Raw genomic sequence first — 21,880 nt, 5'->3', positions numbered from 1 at the left:
TTTCTTTCTGCTAATATTTTTCTGAAATGGCCTGATTATAATTGGTAAAATAGTAATTGTGGCAGTATCCTCGGGATCCTTCTGAGAAGTTAAACTCAGATTTTTTTTTTTTTTAAATTTTTTTTTCCTCTTTTGGCTGGGATCTGCCCTTCTGCTTTTTTTCCCAAAGACATTTTACATTCAAGTAAGGTCCCATTAATCTCCTGCCTTTCTCTTACCGCAAAATTTACTTTCTAATAGATTCCATAATCAAGCTGCATTTCTCAGGCCCTGCCATAATGATTCAAAAAGACTGTTCAAAGGCTTATGTATTTTCTACTATTTTACTAAATGTTTTCTTTCCCTTCCTCCGATTTATACTTTGTATTTTTTTTTATATTAACTTTTCAATTCCAAGCTTCTCTTTCTGTATTTGTTTTCTTTCTGTTACCTGTGCAGGTGTTTATGTGATACTGATCTCAGAGTAACTTGGAAAACTACCTTTTCTGTTTTGGATAATGTGGACAATTTTTGTTTCCCTGCATTTAATTTCCATTGTGCTAAAGAAGTGATTTTTTTTCTCCTTTTTTTTTTTTTTTTTCTGGCACTTGCTGGCCTAGGTGAGAGGTGGCAACTCAAACTTTGGAGTTTTAATTTCAAACAAGGAAATGAAAGATTCTTCAGCATTGATTAAGAAAATGTATTTAAGCCAAGAAGTGTAAACGAGTGAACCACAATGTAGGGCTACTAGCCAGCAGATGTGGTGTTTGTAGGCTGTAGCAAATTTATACCACATTTCTTAAGCCCACTTTAAGTCATGGAGATCAAAAGCGAACAAACTAGCTTTGCTTTCAGCAACATAATGTTTGTTTTTATCAAGCTGTTTGTTCCAAGTGCTGCGCTGTATAGCTGTTAAATACTCCAAATAGTGTTGGACAGGAATTATATAAAAAAAAATACCAGGAAAATTTTTAGGAACTAACTTGGAAAACAGGACTCTAGGGAGTTGGGCTGGGTTCTGTTGGTTTTTATGACAATGATACTTTGATGGTAGAAGGTGTCTCAGATATTTTAGCTGTGTGAACTCTCTAACTAGAATTATTAATTGTAATTCTGGAATTACTAATTTAAATCTTTTTAGAAGGTAGATTGATAGATCTGTCTGGGCCAGTGCAAGGAGGAGAAGCTCTGTCAAGTGAATTTAATTGCAGGAAAAATAAACATCCTGGGAGGTTTTTTTGGTAATGCTGTGTGGTCCTGCACTAGAATATGACAAGGGTCTGCTAACGCCGTGCAGGGATGCTGTTAGATGGCTGAATTCATTATCTGGGCACTGAGATTAGGTAAGTGTCAAGGCTACAAGAGCTAATCGTGCTTTCATTCAGCACGCAAATTGCTGTTAAACCACAGGTAAGTCAGAAAAGAGAACAAGCTAATTTAAAGCAGGGTTTGCGTTATTTTCAAGCAGGGGTTGGCTTCACTGAACGGAAGGCCAACTTTAAGTGATGGCCTCTCTCCAGTTTGGCACTACAGCTTGTGGGTTGATTTTATAATGCCACCTCACGAGGCAAGAGCAATAAACTGCTTGTTCTAACTTGGTGGCCTCCACGATTAGTCATAGCAGTGCCAGAGCATTGTCTGTCAAGGCTACAAAAAAGCTGAGTCCTGCAGTATCAGGTGGAGAAGGCCACCACTGAGGAAGCCTCTCTGCTTTGGCAGTGATTCAGGTTTGGCTTCCAAATGCATCAGCTGGCAACTCAGCACGCTTACAGAGCTGTTTTGTAAGCTTATATTTGAAATTAATGAGCAAAAAGGATCCCATTTCCCCCGATGCTTTAGTTCCTTACAGTGCATATCTGTTTTGACAGTCATTAGTAAAAGTCACGTTTGGAATATCAAGAGGGGACAGTCTGAAATAGGAGGTTTTTTTCAAGGACAACGAGATAATGGTTGTTTTCCTGTTGATCACTACTTTCAATAGTCAATAGACCTCTTAGATTAGATACGACTTTGACTGGGATTTGACCTTGGCTTTTTCTTAAGAGTAAATGGCTTTTCTCTCTGTGGCTGTTCTGGGAAGTTCACGTGTCTCATTCTTTTGTGTCTCATTTCACCCCTCCCACACTAGAGATTTCATCTGAGAACAGTTTTTCCTATAATTTCTGCTGAAATTAATACTTTTTAATTAAAGCGTTTGGGTTTTTTAATCAGTAACTTCCTATTAGTCAGGAGGTCAGAGCTCCTGATTAGCTCTTGAGCCTGTCAGTGTGTAGCGGGGCTGTCTGTTCTTCCTGACCTTATCAATGCGTTGAGACACGGAATGAAGGCCAACCTGGTGTTACACTGTTAAACTTAGTCGTCTTTTGTTGTTGTTGTTGTTGTTGTTGTAAGGTACATTGAGGTGTCTGAACTGTGGGTGTTTGGTCTCAGTGCTCTCTGGGGTCTCAAGAAGGCTCTTAGTGGAAGCACCGCCTCTGTTATATTCGCATTCCTGGAATATAGTTTAGAGCGCTGGGTAAATAAATTAAGCTGCAGAGCAAAGATGCCATTAAACACAAAACACTTAAACCCCAAAGGTGTCTCATACTGTTTTAAGGATGAGAGATTGAAACAGGCATAAAAGATGAAATGAGAAATTTGAAATATTAAGGATAAGATTTGTTTCTCTGGACAATGTTACTTTGGGGAAAAGCCATCTCTCTTGACAGACGCTCCCTTCTTACCAGCTGGAGTGTTACAGGTTTTCCTGCCCTTGGCTGTGGTATGGCCTGGGTGGCTGCAGTTCTGCCACCTGCAGTGGTTCTGTCCTTAACTCTTTCCTGTTTGTTGCTGCCTCGTGTGCCTGAAGTTCCCATCCGTAGCTCTGCTGGTCCAGCAGCTCCTACCAGTAACTCCAGGTCTGTTCCAGTCAAAATGAACTGGACTATCTTGAGCAGTTTAAACAGACACCAGTACTCAGTCCTTTAACATGACAGAAGCTTATGAACTGTCAGCTTCCTCAGTAAGACTTAGTGTAAGTCCATGAAGTTCAGCTGGACTTTCCACTGAAGCCATACAGTAGAGCTCATAAAGCACTGAGGCCTGTTTTAGTGGTGAAGTATCTTCAGATGAAAATCAGTTAATAATTCTCAAGCACAAACATTTCCTTCATGTTGCAAGGGTTTGTAGCGAATGTTACTAAACTGTCCTTTCAGCAAGCAGGTATTAAGGAGCTCCATGTTTTATGTGCTTTTTTTACATCTCAAGCTATTATGTAAGAATTTTTCCCTGTATAGAATAGCTGATGTTTTCACACAGTTTTAACTTCAAATAGGTGGACTTGGCTGGGAACCTCTTGGCATCCTCCTTTAATGTCAGGAAATGATCAGTTTTTTACTGATTTTTAGTCAATACCAAAAGTTTGAGAAAGTATTTTATTGGTTCTGGGCTGAATTTATGTTTGCAGAAAGAGCACCCTAATAGCATGGTTATTTGGGCACTCCTTTGGAAAAGGGGTGGCTGTGGTTCAAGCCAAATTCACAACTGCACGTGACCTTCCCTGAAATAGCTGCTCTGTTAAAGACATAAAATGTACTGCAAGGAGGGCCTGGTTCTCTGTCCCCCATCCTTCAGTTTGCATTTAGATACTACTGGAAAGAAGGCAATTGATATCAATGCAGTTGTATGTAAGGCACTACAAAGAAGTGCTGGGACAATTAATCAAGGAAGGTAATTCAGGGGTTGAGACTATTGGCTACAGAAGTCTAAAGTGAAGCTCAGGAGCCAGGTGACTACAGAATCTAGACTGGAGGAAAGTAGGGGATGTCTGCTGAAGAGAGATACGATGCAAGCAACTCTCAGATTAGGAGGCTGGAGCTCAGACTACTCCTTGGGGACCTGGGGTCAGGAATAGAGGCAGGCTAGGAGAGAAGGGACAGAGGGAGCAGAAGCTGGTGGTAGAACTGACAGGTTTTAGACTTCAGATGGAAGGAGAGAGCAACAGAGTATCAAGCTTATGGAGAAATGGGAAAAATACAGTCATATGCTGCTTATGACTGCACTCTCTGTGTATGAAACCCTGGTCACTGTCTTGACCTTTCATCTTTTATCAGTTTCTTGGGTAGCTGGCAATTCTCTGCGCAGTGACACTCAAGTCAAATGTGTCACCTAGCACAGACTCTTCCTGGAGATGTCTGGGCACATTGCAGTGTGGAGTGTGGACTAGGAGCAGAGATCCCTGAGCACAAGCTGATAAAGGCTGCTGACTCCACACATCCCCTGGCAGCTCTTTGCCAGGCACATTGTTCTGCACAGGAGGCTCTGTGTTCCCAGAGGCCTCTCAGCAGAGCTTGTCTCCCACCACAGAGAACACACAGTTCTCTGCTGTTGCAGCTACCTAATGTCCAGGGCAGTGACTGATTTGGTTTAGTTGGGTTGGGTTGGATTGGGCACAAACTTGAGCATAAGAAGTTCCATCTAAACATGAGGAGGAACTTCTTTACTTTGAGGGTAGCAGAGCACTGGAACAGGCTGCCCAGAGAGGTGGTGGAGTCTCTGTCTCTGGAGACATTCAAAACCTGTCTGGATACGTTCCTGTGCAGCCTGCTTTAGGTGGACCTGCTTGGGTTGGGTCTAGGGTTGGACTAGATGACCTCCAGAGGTCCCTTCCAACCCCATATAATTCTGTGATTCTGTGACTGGTTTGCATACTATCAGGGAGCAACAAGAACTGTAAGCAAACTCCTAATCAATTATCAGTGTACTTTATCATCCCAAAGCCCATATCTATTAAGTACTTACTGTGATCAAGTGCCTGCGAAATGGAGACCGCTATTTTAAATGAATTTGCATATGATACAACAGCTCCTCCTCTGCTGAAACAGGTGCCAATACAAGCACGTGATGTCACAGACTAGGGAAGTACATTCAGAAAGGAAGACAGAAAGTTACTGGAGTTAAGCTCTACAGGGCATCTAGATGTACTGGCCCCTCTGTGTACCTGTACTGAGAAGGTTTCATTAGTGGTGGCTGATCTTCTTCCTGGATGTGCTTCCTTCCGCTCTCAGCACAGGATTATTTATCCCCCTCTTCTTCTCTTCCCCATTTAACTGTTTATACAAAGCGGAGAGATTATCAGGGGATGATGCATATTGCTGTTGTTATCACTTAGCAACAGAGCTGATCTCTGGACTGCGGGACACCCATGTTAAAGGCCCTGTCCTTGTTTGATTCAAAGCTGTCCGAGAGAGCTTGTCTCTGGCCTTGGTCAAAAGAAGGAATTCTTGGTTTCGTGGTACAGGAAAAATACTATCTGACCTCTAGGCTCATGTGAATAACAACATTATATAATTCTGCGTGAGGGCCAGGCAATTTGAACAGGAGGAGCAGATGGGTAAAAGGAAGAGGTGATTGAATCATTTTCCTGTGGACTACATTAGCAAAAGGAGAAGTGTTTGGGATTCATGGGGGGATATCCCAAATTCAGACATGAAGAACAAAAAGATGAGAATCCAGTGAGGCTGAGGAAGGCTGTTAAGGAAAGCCAGGCTCTTTGGTACTCTCAGGCTGGTTTGGCAAAGTGCTTTGCTGCTGCCCCAAGCTTCTCCATGTTACAATTTTGCTGAGGCAAGTAAGTATTCTGCACTGACTGAATCTGTCCTCCTCTGATGTGCGGAGGACAGGTTTGTCTACAGCGCCAATATATTGGGGTGCGGGGATCCAGGGATGCAAGAAGCGTGCCTGCAAGTTGCTATCTCACAGTGAAAGGCAGCCAAAATTAAGGCTGCAGCAGCAATAAGCAAACGATGCCTAGATTAATCTGTGATCACAAAGCAATGCAGATGTTTATTAGCAATGTGAATTTATGTATTAAGACAGATGCATGTGGGAACTCCTGTACAAGGTGGTGGAAGTGGATTTTTTTTTTAGATGCTGCTTGCAGTTAAGTAATGTCTAAACACTGGGTCAAGAAGGAACCATGGCAGATGGAGACATCTGGAAAAGAACAGAAGAAATTTTATGGTATATGGCTTCTTACCACGCACACGTCTGACGCTGGTCCTGTGAGAAGACAGTAAAAGCAGCACTGGCAATTACTGCTCCTGTGCTCAGTGACAGTGATTAACTTTTTGCGTCCTCCCACTCCAAGGGGAAGAAGTTGGTGTTGGTGGTGCTGGGGGCTGAGCCAGGCAGCTCCGGGTCTGTAGGCCAGTCTGCTTTATCTGGTGCAGCAGTGGGACACAGCCACGCACTGGAGAGAGCCGTCACTTCAATGTCCCCTTATCTTGTTTGCTTTCTGCCTGGCCACACCTGTGTTTATGGAAGGCTTGCTGGAGAGGTGGGGAGCCTACAAAGCACTTCTCTGTGTTTTGGTTGTTTGGTTGGTGGTTTTTTTTTTTTTTTTTTGAGAGTTCCGGCTGACTTTCTACAAAAGTTGTCATGAATTCCAGAGACCTTATAATCATAAAATCTGTTTATAGCCTTCAGTTACCAAGCAACAAAGGACAAAGTACCGAACCTTTCTATTCATTGATACATTTAACACGTTAGTGGGCTGGGGTTTTTTTTTGGAGAGAATAAAAGGAAGCCAACAAACATTTCTAAAGCTTTATTTAAGCTCAGGATGGTGGATTTTTAAACTGCGTGTTTCAGAAACTCCCTTGCAGTGCTCAAGCAGAGAGTGGATCTGTGTGTGGTAATGTCTGAGCTTTGACCCAATCACCTGTTTTGATTCCAATGTACAAGAGTGTGACATTATCTCCAAACCCCATTTCCAGTTGCAGACTGGGGCCCTTCATCCCTTTGCAGTGGCAATTCAGTAAAGCCTTAATGCCACGTGTGAACTGGGGTTTGCCTGGTTGTCGTGGTCAAACCAGGACACTGGTGCTGCTGTGTCATCTTCATCTTCCCTTGCACATCCCCTCTTACTCTGCATTTCCTGTCATCCTTTCTCCCAGACTGACTAAACCTGTTACACATGAGACAGGAAGGATTTGGTTTTCCTTTGCACAGGAGAGTGGGCAGTGTTACTTCATCTGAAGTACTGATGATTCCCTCCAAATTACACTCTCGTAAATTCTGCCTTTTTTAACATTTTTAATTTTAGGGCAAGATGTCCATGGAGCCTTGGAGAATCCCATGGTGGATACAAGTATGCTGGAAGAATTCATCAGTAGTGATGTAGAGTTTGGAACTTTGTAAGTATTACAGCAACATGTACCTCCTCTCCTTAGCAACACCTCTTAAATTCTTTTCATTAGTGCCATGATAAAACCCAAACATAGGAGTCAGACCTGAAATCTGAGTCTCAGGAGAACTGTGGTGCTCTCCATGTTGTTACTTACTTGAAGCTGTATAAGAAGACTTGGAAAAATGAATTACAGACAGTAATGGAAATACGATCATCTTGTTTTTCAACAGAATGAATGATAATGAAGCCTGGGATAATTCACAGCTGTTACACTAATTGTGGCATTACATGCAAAGCTGTTATTCTAACATTCCTGTAAGTGCAAGTTTAGTGTGCAGAATAAGTGATATAAGTGAGACTAATGTATAATAAATTGAGAGACTAATGTAAACCTCCCAGTTTGAGGGAAGCAGGGCTACTGTTTTCATCCTAATGCTTCATCCTGAGAGAAACTGTCCATTAACCTCTTCTGAGACTAACTACATATCCTATACAAAGGATACATAATGCAAAGGGTCATGGTCAGGGGTGGAAAGTTACACAGCATAGATCTATCAAAGACTTCAAGTCCCAAATCTTTCATTTATGCAACTGTCAGGTGACTGTTGTTCAATGCAAAATATTATTAATGGGCTGACACTAGGACTTGCCAAGAAGCAGAGGAAGAGGGAATGTTTTAAAAATAAAGTGCGATTTTTGATTCTGGACACACTCCGCAGCACGCATATTGTCCCGGTTTGAACTTATTTACTTAGAGTGGTCTAAATAGGTTTCTACCCGCTCTAAAACATGAATAATGAATTGATTCTCTCTCTGCCCATGCTATAACAGTAAAGAAGAATGAAGAGGTGGTTGTATATAAGTATACATAACCTTTATTTTTAGAGTGACTAAACATGTTGCAGGTTCAACAGATTATTGAACTCGTGTATGACAACATTAAAATGTTATTTTTCTGCTTTTATATAAAAAACATACCAGAAATATAAATGTGGATAGATATGCTATTAAGTAGCTTAGGTGTGTGAGATATTCTAGTTATAGTGCTACCAAGCATTCACATGTCAAGAAAGAATGCTGGAGGCTCAACAAGGATTTTACACCGATATTACAGTAATACTTCATTAATTATGGGATTAAGAAGAACGTTTACTGAATCATTAGATCTCTAAAACTAAAATTATGAAGTATTTGTCTATATTGCAGACTATTTGTTCATAAACAGAATAGAATATCATAAAGGAACTTGCCAAAACATGTCAAAGGAGAAAAATATTAAAAGCCTCCATATATATATATATATATATAAAATGCAGATCAACATAACGGCACATGCAGTACTGAATGCGGACTGCAACGAAAAGGGTGCTGTTGCCACCAATGTCTTGGGTGCATCTGGAGGTGTCCATTAAAGATCGTCTTGCATCAGACAGGCCGTTGGTGTTACATTTATTCTCCTCTTACACCACATGTGAAGCACCATGTGATCTCCTCATCTTTTCCTACAGTAATAGCTTACTCTTGAGCAGTGAAAGGAGAGCAACCCTTGCCATGTCCTTCCTAAGTAGGCATTTAATTGATATACTGTCTGTAATATAGAATCATTTAAACTACAGAATATTTTTTCCTCAAAAAGCATAATATCAGTTTCAGTAAAGTTCTAACTTGCAGAACTATCCCTACTACCTCTGTACTTTATGAATAGTTTCTTTCTTCTAGAAAATGCCTGCCTCTGTATCTTATTGAAAGAGTCTAACTTAAAGCAGAAATCGGTTACCCAAGGCAGCGTTTGAAACTAGGAACACAAACCAAATGTATAGAAGGGAAGTTTTAGACTTTTATGGATTTTGAAATTTATCTTTTATCTTTTGAAATTTTACAAAGCACATTTGGCATTCAGTAGCTATGGATCAAGTATCCCACAGAAAAAAAAAATATTCAAATGTTTACTAACTCTCTATTCAAAGTTGAAAACCATATTTAGAGTAGTAGATGTGGTATTTTAAAGCATCAGAAGACTTGTTTTGAAGGAAATTAAATATTATTCTAATGTAGAATGTTTAAAGAGTAATTATGTAGTTGAAGCTAACCCAAAATGCAGGGTTGCAGATGTGGCATGTTAGAAACCAGCAGCAATACCACTATGAAATACACAAGAACATGTCAAAAGTAATAGTCTGTGACCAAAAATGAAACTGTTCTCTCTCATGCCATCCAAACTCAGAAATACAAAACCTGAAGTAGAAACAGTAGAATGAAAATCAGGTGATGGAAATTTTCGATTGATGCTTGAAAATATTTGCTGTGTATGTGGGAACACGTGTCTTCTGAATAGGAGGGTGTCCCTTTAAGCAATTTTATTTTATTCAACTTCTGCTAGAACACTGGGCCTTAGTAAAGGAGGTGTGCCTCACTAAATATCTCATTCTTCCTCTGCTCTAGCATTTTTTAGCCTAACATGCATCTTAAGCACTTGTCTTTCAGGTAGTGCTTCAGAGCAGTATTTGAGCCTGCAATTTCAGGAATACATGAAAGAGTTGAGTCTGTTTCTTGAACCTCCATCTATTCCTAATGTAATAGAGGAACCCTCTATAGTTTCTTTAAATGGCAGCAAGATGGTATAGGATTTTCTCTCACTTAAGCTGCTTTGAAAGCACCATCATTGACTGAAAAACTTGAAATAAAATAGGAGATGTGATGGATCTGTGCCCTCAGCTGGCTGGAGACAGAAGCATGTAGCGGTCTGCTCTTGACTTAGGATACTCCTATCTTCAACGTGGAAGGAATGAAGTGGTTTTGCGAAATAGTGTGGGAACTCGCCTTAAGAGAGTAATCCTTTACAGACTGTCTGATAGGAGAAACACTGTAAGTGTAAAAGTAAAACAGAGCATCACAGGAAGACATAATACAATATAACCAGGTATAGGTACCAAAGAGTAAATTATCAAGAATCTTCTTTCAAACCTTAGGCATGTGAATGGGCTGAGCTGTTGGAGACAAGCTGAGAGCAAAGCTCGTAGTGTCAGTTGCCCACAAGGAAATTCCCACTTCGTGCCTGAAAATCAGGAGAAAGCTGCACAGTGAAATACAGGCTGCATGTTCTTGTATGGAGCAGCGTGCCTCAAGGTCTTTAGAGAGGAATCATGAGAGCTTGTGTTTTCAGAGATTTACCTGTTTCAGTAACAAAACGCAGTGAATCACAGAGCACACTTAAGTTGTTTGGCTTTCCATGGTGACCTCTTCAAGGTGTTAAAACATAAATCTTTCCTGCTTGGTTATGGGGTTTGGCAAAGAGGTGGCTGTGGATCACCTGGAATTTCTCAGTTCCCAGCCAGGATTCCTCTGTCCCGCCTCCAGTCCCTGGCTCTTATAATGAATGTCAGAGCCTAACTGCCTTCCCACCCCATGCCTCTCCACCTGCTCCCTGTAATGCTCCCACCGGGGGTTTGAAGGTGCTGTGCCATGCAGGGACCTTGCCTCACCAGGGTGATAAGAGTGCTCCTCCCGTGCAGTGCTGATGGCTGCTGTGGAGGTGGCCCTGCTTTCCAAGTCCCAGGATGTGACCTGGGTGATGAGCCTCTTGCTTATGTAGGTCTGCGCAGCAGAGAAAAGCAGCCCAGCCCTGCCCGAGTTTGGCAAGCTGCAGCGTTACTCTGCAGGCGTTTTCGTGGCAGGTGGCACAAGCTGTGTGGATGTGGCCTTCGTGAGCACCCTTTGTCGTGGGCAAGAGCCTAGGCTCGAGAAATTTTTACTTTAATTTTTTACCGATTAACGCAAACTTTTGATCGCTGGCTCAGAAATCGAGAGATTTCTGTGTATCAAGAAAAAGAGAATATAAACAATTAAACACTGAGGGAAACATCTTCCCCCCCCCCCGCCTTTTCGAGGCTCAATTTAAACCGAGCGCTTCTACCTCCTTCCCGCTTCCCTTTGTCGCCGCCGCTCCTCACACACGCACCCGGTCCCTCCCCTTGCCGCCGGTGCGCTGCGTAACGGCTTCTCCTTCCCGCTCCTTACTCGTTTCCCTCGGCTCCGGCGTGGGTCGCTCCCGGCCCGCAGCCCCTTCGGGGTGTCCCCTCTCCGGCGTCCCGCACCGCCCTCCCACGGCCGCCTCAGCGCCGCAGCCGCCGCTCCGCCCGCGCCGCCGCGGCCGACGCTGATTGGCTGGTAGGGCTGTGGCGGTCGAGGGAGGGCCGCGAGCGGGTGATGGCGGCCGGGGGTGGCTGGTGGCGGTTGAGGGGTGGCTGATGGCGGCCGCCCTGCAGCGCAGCCTGCGGCCGCCGCTGCCGAGACCCTCCCTCGCCGGCCCCGAGGAGTTATTCTTTGTTCAGGTTTAAACGGTGCGTCGAGATTCCCCCTTCCCTGTGATAGGTGCTATAAATAATAGATCAGCAATGGTGTTTGGATTAAAGCATGACTGAATGGCTTGTCTTCTGTGAGGAATTAGGGTTTGGGGGTTTTTTTTGGCTTGTTTTTGAAGCTTTTCTTTGAAGACGCTGTTGGGATGGACCTGTTGGTACTCTTTATTTTCAGTTCTTCTGTGATTTAGGCATAGAAGACACTAATGGTCGGTCCCCCAGAATGTTGTTCCCAACAGAACCAGAAGATTGTGTGGGACCAAATAGAGGGAAGAGAGCTCGTCACCCGTGGAAACTCCACATTAAACTTCTGGGTCTTTCTGGTCAGCTTGTAAGAGCTCTTTGTTTCAAACTGGGCAGATGGGCTTCCCCTCTGTGCAGCAGCCCCAGCTCCCCTCCACACCTGGGCTGCCCTTCGTGGCGAGCAAGGTGCTAAAACGGGACGTGCTAGCGTCTGGTAGGGACCAAGAGTGCTTTGGCCAAACTAACGTCTTAAAAAATTGGCCAGTGGATGAGGATGCTACGGATCTTTAACCTGCAGTCTAGAGAGAATGGTTTTAAAGACCTCATGAGCTCCTGGAGGCAACTGAAGAACGGCTCATGGGAAGGAAGGAGGATTTAAGTCATGGAGGGGGACATGGGCAAGAGCCAGTAGGAATGGGGCCGTTCTGTGTGTGGGAGAGGTGGATGGTCGTGGGAGAGATGGAGGGTCATAGGAGATGGTCTGATGAAGTGGAAGTGACATTGCTTCTGTGAGAAGGGGCAGCAACCACGGTGAGCAATGCTTCCTGAAGACCCTTGTCAGTAGCCTGGTGGTCCCTCTCCAGCTGCTTTCAGCATTGCCTTGTGGTCGTCCTCCATGTCTCCTCCCAGTACAAATTAAAATCTCTCTTTTTCATCCCTAGGCAAAGCCAGCTGCCAGACTCCCCACCAGACTCTGGATCGGAACGGTGTTCCCCACCACAGCTCCAGAGTAGGTCACATGAATCCTGCCTCTCCCAAGCTTGTAGGAAGGTCTCTAGCTCCTCTTCCTTTCCCTTACTTTCTTGTCTGTTTACTTCTTGCAGCCACATGGTGTGACACTACATGGCCCGGTGGGCTGCAGCCTCCACTCCCATGCCCATCTGCTGTGGCACCCAGCAAGCTTCCCTGCAGGTTCATGGAGACTAACTCTGACTCCAGTGTTGGTGGGCATACCTGCAGCATCCCCCAAGGCAGCTGTCAGAAGACAGAAAATGCCACAACTCCTTGGAACCATTCTACATCCTCCAGCTGCTTGGGTTTTAATTATTCATACTTTCAGCCAAATGCATCTCAGATTTCTGGGTAAATGATAAAGCTTTTATGCAAAGTATGAGACAGATAAAAAAAAAGGTAGAGCTGATAGAAGATGTCATTTAAGACTGGTGTAAAATCCTCATGGGTGTAGGGTGTTCCACAGGATGGCAGTGTTTAGACATTTTTGAGACACTTGTGGTTGAGGTTTCTTTAAACATCTTGATTGAAGTTCAGATTGGAAGTAGGAAGCCTTTAAAAATGTCACAAGGCTAAGGAGGGACCAACAGGTGCTTCATAACTGGATTATAAAAATATTCAGGTGTTTTGCAATACCTTTTGTAGGGGTTTGTTCATAAGGACCTTGTAAGTGTTCTGACAAGTGGCATGAGAGGAAAAAAAAAAGTTATCTATGTAAGCAAGTGAAATGGTATTCATATACCATCTGCCATATTCACCCACCAGCATGCTGTGGATGCTTAATTATTTAAAATACACTGGCTAGTGCAAGCATCCAACCGTGATACCTGGTAAGAATGAACTGAGTGATGCATGCCAGAGGGGTACCTCCCTGGTTACACGGAGAGAAATGTGAGTTCATCAGCCTTAGTCCTGAGCTTGCAGATGCTCCATCTCCTGTACATAGCTCAATTAGGTGTTAGATGTGATGGGGGGAAGGAAGCTGGGCCTGGGTTTCTCAGTGGAGCTATTTGTGTCCTTTGTTTGTTTTTCCAGTAGAAGGTGCCAGTTAGTAAAAATCATATTTTTTGAATGAACACTTTGGTTATTGGAACTTAAGATACAAAACCCTTCTTTACCAAATGTGGAATTTTGGAACAAACCTAGAAAAAGAATAACAATTAATGTGGTGGGCAGGCTTTTCTTCTACTTGTGGAGAAGCCTTAGTTTGAGTACCTGCTGGGCCTGACTGAGACCTGGAGTTTGGCTTGGTTTTTCCGCCATCCAGAAGGAGAGACCATCTGTCAGGATATTCCAGTGTACATTTTGTAATATCAGAACTCTGGAACAAGGTTTTTTCCCTTTGCACAAAGGAGCATTTTTTGAAATCTCACTTCCTGAGAAAGGGGAAAACTGTTACCCAGCAGTTGCCCCTTGAAATATCTTAGTCCATTAGTTTAACTGCTACTGGTGTTTCCTGTATAAGAAAGAAAATGAGCTCACACTCGGTGCAGTGCAATTATTCAAGATAAAGCTGCGATTTTCATGCAAATGTCAGGAAACAGTAAAACCCTGCTGCTTATGCACCGTGTAAATTTTTAAAAAGAGATCAACTTCTCTATTCATATGAAATAAAAAAATAAACTGATTTATGTTTTGCAAGGAAAAATTGCATAATTCAGTTTTAAAAACCCAACAACAGTCTCCTCTCCCAGCAAGTCAGAATTTGGATGACAATACAGTTAGAATGAGATACCTGGGTTCTCTTATTATGCTTCTGTAATACCTGTATTTAAACTTATAAATGAGTAATGCAATGTGTGTTTTTAAAAAAGTGTTTCTGCAGTGTCAGGAAAAAAAAGGAAGCTCTCACAATTACTGGGGGATGCCACTGATTCTCCAGTCCGGTCTCAGGACTCCAGACAAGGTAAGCAACTGTGTGAAAATGAAATTTAATGTTTCATGCCATAGACAAATATTTTAAGAGCACAGCTACTGCTGGCTCTGAAAGGGTAGTGGTATTAACAGTCTGTACTTCACTACCAGGTTTGGAGGAATTTAACTTTTCAGTGTTTTTGAAAACCGGAACCTATTTATATTTGGTGAAGAGATAAGAAGCGTTAGAGGTTTGTGTTTCCTGAGGACTCTCTGGACAAAACATTCTGCCCTTCTCTACACGTGAGCCTGTAGTACAAAGGTGATACCATACTCTGCTAGCTTTGCTTGGCGCTAAACTGGCTGGGCAAAGAAACCATCTTGGGTCAGCTTAACAGGGAACTAATGTGGTGGATGAGCAAACAGACTGCAGTTTCCCATTATCATCTCAAATCCATATATTTTCTACAAAGTGTATCCGTGCGCAAGGTTGGTAAAAGCTGTGTGTTCTTCCCCACCCCTTCCCCAAATTAATTTGGTTTGATCCAGGTAAAAATCCTACGCTTATACCAATTGATACCAAAAAGCTTATCAGGCATGTACAGAAATGGATCAGCTTCTATGAAGTGTGAGGCTCTCTGTGAATGAACAGATTATAATGAACAGTTTATCTGAGGAATTTCACCCTTGTCTGTTAGTGGAAAATCTGAGAGGTGCATGTTATTTTTTCAGAGTAAGTTATTTTTCATCATTAAATCAATCTTTTAGAGCACTTAATGAATAGCAACTGGATTTAGTAGGTTACTTTTCCTTTGGTATTTTATTTATTTGATCAATATTTCTTGATTGTGACTAGTCCTCTAAGTCTGCCACTGCTGGAAAGAGAGGATGAGCAGACATTTCTGTATCTAAAATTGCTATTGCTGTTTTTAATATGTAAAGCTTTGAAATATGGTTTCCTTGGGAGTCACTGTTAATAAAATAGCACCGACACACATGCTATTGGAAAAAGAACACAGTCATTGGTTAAAATGGCATGGTGATCATTTAGAAATGGGGTATGGATATGTTTACTGTGGGGTTTTTCTTATATTTTCACTCTGCTGTATGTCAAGAAGTGAGGAATTGTGAATGAAGCTTGGGCCTGACGTGATTCTGTAGGCTTTGTCTTCCTGTGCTGTCTCTGGCCATGGATGGATCTTAGCTTATGTGCTCAGTGACATATTTTCTCCTGACATTACTGTACTCCATTTATCTGTGTCTCTTACCACGTTTTCTGCTGTTTTCATAAAATGTATAATATCTCAGAAAGCATTAACCAGTCAACCAGCTGAAGTGATGAATGTGCTTGCTATGGGAAAACTGTGCCTCCTTCTCTGGAATAAAGTACCTGTCGCAGCAAGTTGGAGTATATTCAATTTAAACCTGTAGTAGAAAGAATGGGAAACATCTGTAATTATTTTACTTAATTGTTTCTTGCAGTGTTGCAGATTTACAGTAAAATGCATAGCTTTCCCTCCCCTCTCCTTTCCCCAAAGGAAACTATCCGTCCTTTTGGAGAGAATAAAAATAGGAAGTGCTACTTTTATAACATTTTGCAAATCAGGAAAGCTGAAAAATTTATTTTCTAGGGCAAGGAAATATAACACAATCTTTTGGAATAACTGCAAAGAACAATCAAATTTAAGTATATATACAATATATTTGTGCTTTATATGTATGTATATATATGTACATATATTTATAAAAATGTTTATGCAGGATTTTTGGCTAGTCAAAAAAGTAATAAGTGAATTGTCACTATCTCTCTACAGCAACTGTTAAGGACTATGCAGCTGAAATGCACGAATATGACAGTGATGGACAGAATGCAGCTTTGGAAAAATGCTGTCAAGCTCTAACGTGGCAACCGTATCAAACTTCTCAGTGGAACAGCTTATTTAACTCTAATTATGAAAAACTGTAAGCTTTTTTTTTTTTTTCCTGGTATTGTAGTGTTGTAGGAATAAATTATATATTTGGTATCCCTTGTTCTTACTAAAAATAAGACTGGAGAAGGAAGTATAACAGGCATGATAGAATATGAATCTGCAGATGTATCAGATACGTAGAACTTGAAAAGTGTTTGAAATTCATGCCAGGTTTTCTGTTTTCTTTTTAGGGATTTAGGGGCAAAAGAAAAATGTGTTTAACTTAAAATATCTGTTAATTTTTGTTTCCTTTGTCAAGCACATTGGGACAAGTAATTACTGAGTATATGGCACCTTTCCATCTAATGGCCTAAAATATTGAAAACAAATGGAAATAGAAGATACCTGTATTACTTCTGGGCTCATATAACCTAAGTTAATAACTATAGATACATATATATGATGTGCAACTGTTTAGTCAAAGATGTAGCGTTTTCCTGTATAAACAGAACTGTAAATAATTTTTTTTCCACATGATCTGGCAAAGGTCATTCCAAGTTCACTTTACACCCCTGGTTTTCTCCATTCTACTATTTAGTTAATGATCCCTTTTAACAAAAGCCCTTTTACAGTGTCTGTTTTATTCCCCAGGATTGCTGCAAACAATTTCTAACTGTCTCCACAGGACTTAAGTAACATAGTAAATCTAGCCCAACCTGCTAAAAGCACTCATGGGAGTTTGGAGTTTATCAGTGTTCTTGCTGGACACGGACGTTCCTTGTTTGTGCACAGCCTGATAGGGGCAATACACATCTTACTGTGTCCCACACAACCCTTCTCCTATGGTACGGACATGACAGCAGAGCAGACGGCTTGGTGTCCACAGCTTTTCACTCCTTGGGAACTGGTTGGGCCAAGAAACCTCCAAGCTGTGTTTGTCATGTGAATTGTCACTCCAGATGGAAGTGGCTTCCAACTCCTGTTGCGCTTTCAGTCAATGACTACATGAGAGCTGTGACCTGATGGTGGGAGATTGCTCTGCTGCCACTACCCAATTGTTTATTCCCATACACTTAAAAATGAAGTTCCAAATTCACATTTCTTGGTGGCTTGTGTCAACAAAGACAATGCAATGCTGAGCATTAGAGCATCCATATATGTGTACCGTTGCCATTACTGTGGAAGGGGATTGAGATATTATTTGCAGAGGAAGTCAGTGTTACTTTTGAGTGAGGTCAGTTACAGTGTTTTTGTTTCAAGATACACTGTAGTTATGGCACAGCGGATGGATTTTCTGAGTAGTGATCGCTTATTCTATTAGCCTGAAGAGAGTCATGTGCTCACTGCTCAGTGTTCAGTGATTGGTCCTGTCCTTCAAAATTGCTATGCCCACATTAAAATTTCTCAGGTTACATTTTATTCACCCAGTATTTTAACCTTTTGATTATTTCACTTTCACAACAAAATGCTGTTAGCTGAGGTAGATTCATTAGAAAAGGTTACTCTGCCATTAATTAAGGCTTGCATTGTGTCTGCTTGGCACTTTCTTAGCCCCTTGCCCCATTACTATTGTGATCGGTGGGACTCTTTGCCAAAGGTGTTGTGTGAGGACTCAAATTCTGAATAGAAAGAAGAACTCAAAGTGTATTTCTAGTAGAGATACTTGTGTGACAGGTATATCCCTTGCTCCCTAAAAGTTCTTTCAAGTTTTACTGTACTGCTTGGTAAGTCTGACCATTCTTTGTGCAATCAGATCAAAATACGTATTTGCTCTTGGTTACTGTAAATGGCATACTCAGAAAATGGTAAGCACGAAATTCCTTTTTGGGAGTCATTGTTCCAAACAATTCAACTTGGAGAAATGGAAATTGTGTTTTTGCTTCTCAATTTGCTTGCCTCTGTGTAAGTAAATACTCTGAAATTGCTTTAAGAATGAGCTTGCTTCACACCTAAACCTGAAAAAAGACTCCTTTCCATACTCTGAAATACACAAATTTCCTACATAAATAAAAAGAATTACCAGTGTAGGAAGAAGCTGAAGAAGTTTTGCTTCTTTAATAATGATGGTTTGAGGAGATCGTAGACCTACAATTTTAAATTTGAATTAACATAAGAGTTAGTAGTTTTGAAGTAGTTATAAAGTAGTTTTCTCTTTATTCCCTGTCCAAGATAATTGGTGATTGTTTGAAAGGGGCCTTTTGTTCACACTTTATAAAAAGATAAAAAGACTGTACATTTCATGTAAAGTCTGTACATTTTGATTTTTCCAACTAATAATGTGCAAACGAATGAATGAGTTCTGAAAAGCTGTTCTTCAGTAATTGTGTTAATGAGAGGTTCTTAGTAGCATCAGACGAGATCATCATTATCAAACTTTCATTAGCAAGAAAAGCCAATGCCCATATAAGAGAACTTTGCCTTGTAGTCCTATTATTTCAGAATTATCCATCACTTAAATCAGAGGACTGGAAACATTGTTGGGATGGTGAGTTCACTGGCTCTTTTAGAGAGATCTTTTGATACCTTTCCTTGTTTGCTGTGAATCATAAGGAGGGAATACTCTTTCCCTTTGAGTGACAAATTAGCTCTTTGAATAAATAGAATAGGGTTTCCTTAGTTGGGGTAGGATGGACAACATTATAAAGGAAAGTTTTATAGTCATCTGGCCACAGGGTCAGTATTGATAGCTTTTCTTTTAGCCTGACTAAAGCCTTATTGGAATCCCAGCAGCTTCTGCAGAAGCACGTGGTGTGGGAATCCAGGAACAAAATGGGGAATCTTGCTGTCTCATTAGCATGTTGTTGTCTGCAGCACTTGTTCAGCTCTGTTGTTTATAGCAGTCTTGTAATGAATGCTTGAATACACTAAAAGGTTCAGTTGTACTTTTAGGTGAACAGAGTTCCTTTATGCTAGATTTGTAAGTAAGGATTACATTAGCTTCTCCACCTCTGGTTTCCAAACATTTCCTGTGTCAGACTAGAACTAGAGTACACTTTATATACTTTTTAATTTTTACACTTTCAAGAGGTTAGGAAGAAAATACTAGTAGAACTGGTGATTGTGAAGATGTGTTTTGGCTCCCGTTTTGTCAGTAAAAATCAGATGGATTTTCAGACCACATAAAAAATAGGAACTCAAGATGTCACTCAAATATGCCTGTACTTAAAGTTCCTATTCTTTCTTCTTGTTTTTGTAGACCGCCTGTAGGATATCATATTGTCACAGATAAAGGATTTAATTTTTCAACAACAGATGATGCCTTTGTGTGCCAGAAGAAGAATCATTTCCAAATCACAGTCCATATTGGAATCACTGGACATCCAAAATATGTCAAAACTCAGCTGGGGGGGAAACCAATAGAAAAGTTTTACTTGAAAGCTTTTGGAATAAAGGCAAGTATTTCTCCTCTTTGTGATTATTACTTTTAATAAGTTAGAATGTGATTATCCACAGAATAAGGTAAATAATTGAAGTGAACTCTTTTCTTAGCCAATTTTGACCAAGAACTGACAAAAGAGAACTCTTAAGTTACTAGTGACTTCTGTGTGGAACTCTTTTGCAAAAAAAACAGTGATGTTTTGCGGATGCTTGTGCTGATATGTGCTGAAAGACATCATGTTTGTCTGTTTGTCAGTGGTCTTGCCACTGAATTTCCTCTCTTTGGCTGAAATTTTGTTCCCTCTCTGGGCAGTTCAGGGACATCATCTGGTGTGTAGGTGGCCAGTCTACCCATTGGCCAATAAGATGTGTTGAAAAAAAAACAATTCACAAAGCAAAGAAAAAGAATCAAATGTTTTTTCCCCTAATAGTTCATATGTAGAAACCCAGCAAAATTTACCCATTTCTTCTTGCCAAGCTTTCCATTTTCATTTTAAGAACCAAATTCTTCCCAGCCAATATTGGTCCACAAGCTTGCATAAACACTAGTAAGAACTTTTAATCTTTCTGAAAGATTTTACAAGGTTTCTTACTACCGAAATTCAGTGATTTAAAAAATCCTTGTAGCTGTTTTACAAGACAGTTACTACCAGTTTTGCTTAATGCATTCTAATGCAGAAGAAATTAGTGAATATTACTGTCATCTGAAGCAAAGTGATGCTTGGTACCATTCCAGAAAGGTACAGAAATTTACATTACAATAACTTATGGAACTACCTTGCATAGGTTCAGTTCTCCTGTTAAATAGCTGGATTTATGCTTTGAGGGTAGAATGAGCCAATAACAGACTAGATTCAGAAATGACATCCACAGAATGATTTGGGGCTTCAGACTAGCTGACACAACATTGTTAGGTGTCAATTGATCAGGAGTCAATTCCCATGTTACTTTCTATACAGTTCCATGATAAATGAGAGAGATTTCACTGTTTCAGACACAATTTGCCTATTAATTTCTATTGAAAATATTATGTGTTTGAAAATGTAATATTCTTGTTATTTTTTAAAATTGTTTTTTCTTTATAGGTGGAAGCTCCAAATCAAACAATTGCTATTGAACAGTCTCAGTCAGATCGAAGCAAAAAAACTTTCCATCCTGTTAAGTAAGAATTTTGAGAAATTGATTCTATTTTATTTCAATACTTGGTTGGTCGGAAATGTAAAGTAGTTATTTCATGGAAACTTATAGTAGCTCTGAGCCAGTCTTCTGATCTTTATGCAAATTAAATTCCGGGTGTGCACATAGAGTCACAGTAGTAACATATATGTGGTCTCCCTTCATTAAGGAGAATTTTCAGCAGCTTTACGAATATGCCTACCCAAAATATTTATATTCAGTTAGCATCACTGTTGTATGGTGTTTAGAGCTGTATGGCAGATGCATTTCCCATCTTAAGAAATGTCAGTAATGTTCTTGTTCTACATGAGCATGAGATCTGTTTGCCATGCTTTTAAGGAGGGATGCCTCTGCTAGAAACATATGTGCAGCTTCCTCCTGGAACCCTCTGCCATTCTTCTGCATCTTAACTCACTGGCAGAATCAATGTTTGTTCTTCTGGCATAAGTATCTTCTGTTGGAGCTATTCTGTTCTCTATAAATAATTAAATAAGCCTTACAACCAAAATAGATAAGACAGAGTCAAATTTGACAGGACAGTGCTGGGATAAAGGCTGCAATATATAACTTGCAGAAATGAACTTTGAGCTTGGGAGAAGAGCTCGATTTTCACTTAATTACTGCTGTCATGGCATTTGTCTTCATTTTGCATACTGAAGAATAAATTCTGGGTGTAATTGGTTCATGGGTGATGATGGTGTAGTTTTCATTTATACCAGATGAGAACACGATCAGTGGATTGTTGTTTTCTCCGTGCAAACTCTTTATTCATATTATCACTTACAGGAGCAGTACCACTATGTATTCGAGACATAGGTCTATATTTTGTACTCCCAGATATACAAATTAGGTGCAGGTGAAAAAATGGACAAGCAGTAAAATGTACTTATTTTAATGTGGAAAGTCAGATCCAATAATAAGCAATGTTACCTTTGGCAAGCAACAAATACCCATCATATGGAACACATACAGTTTTATTACATTCAAGACTGTGCACAAACAGACCAAGAAACACAAGACTCCTATTAATAAGAACGGTTTCCCGCTGCTGGTGCTTTATCCTGTTTGTTTTTCTCCTTGAC

The 21,880-nt window shown here is 40.8% G+C and overlaps 1 protein-coding gene across 1 annotated transcript in view; it reads left to right on the top strand.

Moving 5' to 3' along the window:
* MYRFL (myelin regulatory factor like) overlaps positions 1 to 21,880 on the top strand; it is a 46,751-nt gene that overhangs the window by 433 nt on the left and 24,438 nt on the right. Inside the window, exons 2-8 of the mRNA XM_074164201.1 lie at positions 7,064 to 7,154; positions 12,411 to 12,478; positions 12,573 to 12,831; positions 14,295 to 14,386; positions 16,149 to 16,296; positions 19,441 to 19,636; positions 20,708 to 20,784. Coding sequence (XP_074020302.1) covers positions 7,064 to 7,154; positions 12,411 to 12,478; positions 12,573 to 12,831; positions 14,295 to 14,386; positions 16,149 to 16,296; positions 19,441 to 19,636; positions 20,708 to 20,784 — 931 coding nt within the window. The remainder of the gene's footprint in view (positions 1 to 7,063; positions 7,155 to 12,410; positions 12,479 to 12,572; positions 12,832 to 14,294; positions 14,387 to 16,148; positions 16,297 to 19,440; positions 19,637 to 20,707; positions 20,785 to 21,880) is intronic.

Source organism: Numenius arquata, chromosome 2, assembly GCF_964106895.1.
Source record: "Numenius arquata chromosome 2, bNumArq3.hap1.1, whole genome shotgun sequence".
Taxonomy (NCBI): domain Eukaryota; kingdom Metazoa; phylum Chordata; class Aves; order Charadriiformes; family Scolopacidae; genus Numenius; species Numenius arquata.
Note: the sequence above shows the minus strand (reverse complement) of the source record. Positions and strands in the feature narration are given on the sequence as shown.